Source organism: Alosa pseudoharengus, unplaced genomic scaffold (assembly GCF_046254945.1).
Source record: "Alosa pseudoharengus isolate Yale_2024_CS ecotype anadromous, Long Island Sound unplaced genomic scaffold, YU_APseudo_1.1 YU_APseudo_1.1_scf_5, whole genome shotgun sequence".
Classification (NCBI taxonomy): domain Eukaryota; kingdom Metazoa; phylum Chordata; class Actinopteri; order Clupeiformes; family Clupeidae; genus Alosa; species Alosa pseudoharengus.
In genome coordinates, this window is record NW_027468837.1 from 23,066,119 (window position 1) to 23,072,118 (window position 6,000).

At 39.0% G+C, this 6,000-nt stretch overlaps 1 protein-coding gene across 2 annotated transcripts in view; it reads right to left on the bottom strand.

The window, feature by feature from the left end:
* pax7a (paired box 7a) overlaps window positions 1-5,127 on the bottom strand; it is a 62,129-nt gene extending 57,002 nt beyond the window's left edge. The window contains exons 1-4 of one of the 2 annotated variants that reach the window (XM_076267315.1): window positions 5,043-5,127; window positions 3,556-3,791; window positions 2,951-3,080; window positions 2,411-2,539 (exon numbers count right to left, since the gene is read on the bottom strand). In XM_076267315.1, the coding sequence (XP_076123430.1) occupies window positions 2,411-2,539; window positions 2,951-3,080; window positions 3,556-3,791; window positions 5,043-5,127 (580 nt within the window). Of the gene's footprint in view, window positions 1-2,410; window positions 2,540-2,935; window positions 3,081-3,555; window positions 3,792-5,042 lie in introns of both variants that reach the window. The other variant, XM_076267314.1, reaches the window with a different exon arrangement.
* Window positions 5,128-6,000: the final 873 nt, after the last annotated feature.

Below are 6,000 nucleotides of genomic sequence, written 5' to 3' on the forward strand. Positions count from 1 at the left end.
AGAGGGCGTGTGGAATTCAATAATGTGATAAGTTGCTAAATTTAGATATATGTTATTTCATCACGAAAATTAAGACAGCTGTTCTGGCACTGACTACTTAAAATGTTGACAATTTCTGTAAAATCATATTTTTTATTTATTACATTCATAATACCTCTTCTGATTTGAGAACATATGGACGTTGACAGATAGTAAGACTGTAAATATATAAAATAAATAAATAAATAAATAAATAAATAAATGAATAAATAATGTTAAATAAACCAAAAATCTCATGAATTTGTGCCCAGGGCGAGGCAGAGTGAGCCGTTTAGAGATGAAAGTGAAAAGAAATAAAGGGCTCAATTTAATCGGGTTTAAAACCCTTCAACATAACGTTTGTGCTGAAAACCCAGAGAGCGAGGGCTGATTGGGGATAAATGCATTTCTTACCATGCCTGCGAGCTATTACAGCCCTCTCCAACACAACCGCCCATTCAGCAGACAGCGTTTTCATTACGAACTCTAATAAGTCTTAACATTATTAAACGCCAGCCGGATGGTAAACTGCAACTGGGGAAAATGCGAATCTTTTCAAGAATTAAAAAGCACATTTAGTACTTCGGTTTAAACACGAGGTCATTAAAGAGAGATTTGTAGGAATAATTAACATGGGTGGTTTGCTAAAAATTCTGCCGAGACGCTGGCATAACATTCCTAGTAAATTAAAAACTTCAGACGCGCGCAAATTTACTGACAGATCCAATAAACAAATCACATGATAAGACCCATTAGACACTAAGGCAACTTGACTCATCACAAGATTAATAAGACTGACACTGCGCGTTGATATGGACGGCCAACATTGTTGAAATAACATTTGTTTGACATATTAAAAATAGTATTAGCACATAAAATATTTAAAAATTCAAATTCACATGTCTAATTCACAACAGACCTACAATTAATAATGTGTACACCACCAAGAAGAAACGAAACAGGCTATACAAAAGTGTTACTGTAAATAACACTGAAAAATTGCGGCCAAAAAATGCTCTCATTAAAATATAGTTAGTATTAACGTAATTGGCATAACATATTCAACCATTTTCGAATTGAGCCAATAAACATTTAAATTTCCCTGTTTAATGTTTCTGTCCGGAGTAGCTTTTTAGCTCTCAAAAACACAAACGCTTGAATACACACAACAGGCAAATAGTGCGTAGGCTACAATAGCCCAATTTCAGAATGAGCACAAACCATTTTCGGACAAAAAGAAACGTTTTGCGCCGTCCAGTGTTTGGTCTATTCCAGCAGCTGATTCCTTAATATTACAAAACTAACCAACAGCGGGGTGTACTGAATTATTCATCTGCCTTTATTTTTCCTTGCTCTTTTGTTCAAACTTTTCTGGCCTCCCTTTGGAGTTTCTGAATGAGAAAGGACAGTCCCCATAGCCCTTTTCGCTGCCGTGCTTTCGAGGATTTGCCTTTGTGCCGCAGAGGCCTCACTTTGGAGGAGCTTAAATGGATACGGGGTTTTCTCTCAAGTTCATCTTCAAGTTTGAAGAAAGACAGGGCCGCTTAGAGCTTTTTGTCAACACCTTTTCACAATATTTTATTGTCCAATGGACAAGCTTTGTGTGTGTATATGTAGCCTATCCATATAATTTTTACTTCGACGCATGCTCTACTAAAATGTATTGAAGGGAGGATTTCTCATAAATTAAGGGTAGGGTAGGGTATACGCCCCCCCCCCCCCCCAACCACCACCACCACCACCACACACACACACAAGCACACGTGTCAGTTTAGAACATTGTGGATAAAACTTATTTAGTATGCACGACCGACGCGGTTTCTATGCAAAAAAAAAAAAAATAGTCCAGCAGAGCAATTCCACCGTCTTCATTGACATTAGCTAAACTGACAAGTGCGAAGTTGCTTACACTGACATTGATTGTCAAATGGGTCATCTGTCAGCTGTCGTTTAGACGGGTCGTTAAGTGGAGCCGCTGAGGAATCTGTTACACAAATTAATTTACTGGAGCTAAATACCTTACGTCAGAGCCTATATAAATAATTGAGTGAGGACTAGATAGAGGATCTAACAGCATGAGTAACCACCGCGATTTGCCAAATAGCTGTTTCCTATTTGCCGAAGAGGTGCACATATTCCCTAGATGATATTAGCTCTGTAGGAATGTAGTGATCTATAGGTTTGACGACACTAATGGCGATTACAGCTAAATCACACCATATCTACTATACTATTTTGATATAAGCCTATATAAATATGTACACATATAGACTGGAGCGATATTCTATAATAATAATAATAATAATAATAGTATTATTAATAATAATAATAATAATAATAGTGATAGTAATAATAAAGTAGCCTTCTGCTAAATAAAATATAACCTCATTACCTTTATCACCAAGTATCCCATCGATGCTATGTTTGGTTTTCTTCTCGCCGTCTTCATCCTTTTTATCACAATCATCATCGTCATCTTTTTTCCCAAAGCGTGCGCGCAATACCCGGCTAATAGAGCTCACTAAAGAAAAAGAAGTGAGAATCAAGCTTTAAGATAGGCTACTGTGCTAAAGTGAATTTTATCTTAATTTTATACATTTTTATCAAAGTACTTTTTCAAAATGAGTACTGTACTTTACCAAAGTCAGAACAATATATTCATCGAACAATGCTGTGGCTGATCGAAAAGGTCTATTAACCTAGGTTAAATAAGTAGGCTACCCTATGCCTGTCTAAATGCTAACAAAATAAATTATTCGTTTGACATGCGTGTCTGCAAAATGCAAAGGATGAAAATGCAAGGTATGAAAATGTAAATGTTCAAGTAGAACACATACATATGGCCTAGGTCCAGCTGGCAGCGCAAGCTGTCAGACAAAGTTGGTGAAGTTGGCGGTAGAAAGGAAACGGTGCTTACCGGATGAGGCCTCACCTGAAGGAACCGTACTTCTGTCGCACACCCCGTCCTTCAGAAGTTTGTCTCTTATCTCCCAGCTAAACATCCCTGGGTTTTCGCGTTTGTATTCCTCAATCCTCTTTTCCACGTCCGGCGTTGCCACCTGCTTTAGGTTCCAAATCGCGAGGCAAGGAATAAAATGTCGAGGAGAGATGGGGAAAGCAAAATATGTCAATTCATTTTACGTTGTTTTCATTCAAAAGAGCACATTAGCACATTAATCCAAGTCAGACTTTCAAGTAAAACACAACATACATTAACGATTTTGCTCAATGTCTCCAATTGAATTTACTGAATGCATAGCTAGTAGCCTATATTTTTCCTATAATTGGATACTTATAGACTTGCTTGGGCCTATGGCTTTGCTGCACTATTACCGAGGCCTACAATAACCATAATATATGGCTTTTAATGCTTTCCATGCTAGAATGAGTTAATGCTAGGCAGACTTTTCATGACATAGGCCTACTGTGGCATCCTTAACAACCACCTCATCATCGTAATCACGGTCATTTAGCAACATTAGAACACCCTGTAGGAAAGCATCCCAGAGACCTGTCTTGAACTATGCCTTTACTCACCCTGGGTTTGCTTCCACCTATCGCCCCAGGACGTATTGAACCGGTCTCCTGGTACCGACACAGGATTTTGGACACACAGCCGTGTGAGACTCGCAGCTGTCGCGAGATTACGCAGGGCCGGATGCCGTGGTGAGCCATCTCTACTATCTTGTGTCGGATATGATTTGGTAGTGGCCTTCCATTGATGAAAACTCCACCAAGTTGATTCACCCGACCTTGGCCCAGTGGTGTTGATACTGTTTCATAACAAAGATTTATGTACATTTAAGGAATTAATATGGGAACAATTATTCATGCTCATTTGTCTACAATGATCTATTATCTTACACATGCATTGCGTAGCCTATGCAATATGACTGTGGTGAACCACTTGCTCTAACACGACTTTAAACTCATGAGTAGGCTAAATTATATGCACTAATGTCACCTGAGAAAATGCTATAAACACAGGCCTATTTCAACACTTAAATAGGCCTATATTGTTTTATACACTCATTCATTGAAGTTCAGATCAAATTACTTTGAGAATGTTTGTGACTATTAGGTTGTATGTGTTTCTTGGGCCTCAAGACAGGGTCAAGATAGCAAATGCATTTTAGCTAAATGTAAGTAATTTTCTAAGTAGATCGCCACCACACTAATTCAGTCATGCTGTCCACACAGGCTGTGAATGACATTGAATGCAAACAGCACTCCAATGTCCAATTTAGCATTCAAGAGGCACTGAAGATTGTACCACTTTTCACCTTGATTATTCCAAGTCATGCTGTACAAATATTGATGTGATCCTTTGAGCCATCTCTTAGATGTGTATTTTTTCACAATTTGTAACACTGGGATACTTCACTAAATCCGACAGCTTCAGTAACTTGCGAAAATCGTGGCTTGTGCTGTTTGGTAAAAAGCACTTGAGCACGTACTGTCTGTGGCTGGGAACTGCTCCCGCGCAAGACGGGCTCTGGCATGCAAATAACACACACACACACACCTTCCAGAGCGTTTGGACGTTTGGTAGGAGAGGAGAGGCTGGAAAGTCAAACTGGTACACCATATTGTGTTCCTATTATGGCTAATTGTGCAAAATTAAATTAATCAAAATATAAAGTATAGCACAAAATTAGTATTTACAATTCCATATAAAATTTCAATTTCAAGTTTTTGATACCATGCTTTATGCAAAGTCTTTGAGATGACTCAATGGACCTCCTGCTCATCCTACAGGGAGTGATTTGTAGGCTCCCGACCGGCTCTTCCTGACTGTGTTAATTACCAAACAAATTGTCGCCTATTAACTGCACTTGCTCTACTTCAGAAAAAGTTCAGGTTGAATCAAACATCTAAGCTACAGAGTTTTACAGAGATAGGCCCACGCCAAACATATACTTTGTGTCAAGAAAAGTCAACTGTAAACACACTTAATGTACATGGCCAGGCCATCTGTTGATGTATATCCCTCGTATCACGAGCATCCTCTGCCATCCGCATACCTTCCAAAGGGAATCCGGTTCGGGGATAGTTCTGGCCTGGAGCTGGACGCATCATTCGTGGTACTGTTCCTGGTAAAGTAGCCATTCCAGCTACTTAAAAAAATCGTGTCACTTGCAAAGCCAAATAAATCACTCACACCAACAGGTCCACAATTAAGCTTTGACGAATTGTCAACCCTTCATAAAAGCACACACCAGTGAAATAGAAACTCCAAGCAGAAAATCTGCCGCACAACACCCCATCAAAAACAGAAGGGGAAAAAAGTCAAAAGAGGTGGCCAAGTGCCTAGCGGCGTCTCCTCGCGAAAAGAAGGAAAAGCACTCTCGCTGTATGATGAGGAAGGCGTGAGTCTTGCTTTCGAAAGTCGGCTTGAGCAAAGATTATTTTATTCTTTGTCTTGGTACTGTTGGAGCCCTGTTGGTTTTGATAACAACGTCTGCGGGCTGGATGGGGTAGTTTAAGTGGCTAACTTTAAAGCACGTTGTAGGAGGAGGCAGTTGAGCGCACCGATAGGTTCCACGGCCTTTCTTTTATTCATGATTGAGAGAGAGGGTATAGCTACGGACCGACCGACCAATAGCAGCTGGTTTGGGAGGATGCAAAGTCACATTCCGCTCTGAGACCGTTGCGTCACTATCTCTCAGCCAAACTCAAATTCACAAATGATACAAATGAGCCCTTTTTTGTAAATTTACAAAGAAGAATCATGACGTGTGAGATCACTAGTCCAAAGCGATATATAATAATAATAATAATAATAATAATAATAATAATAATAACAATAATAATAATAATAAGATATCGGCTAGTCTATGTAAATATTTAAGTGACTGTATGTTTGTACTTGGATTAATTGTATTTTCCCTAGGAAATACATTTCTAAATATGTGTGTCTTTCACAGGAGGTCATTTGTGCATTCCAAGATTTCAACATCCCTAATTATGTTCTGTAATCGA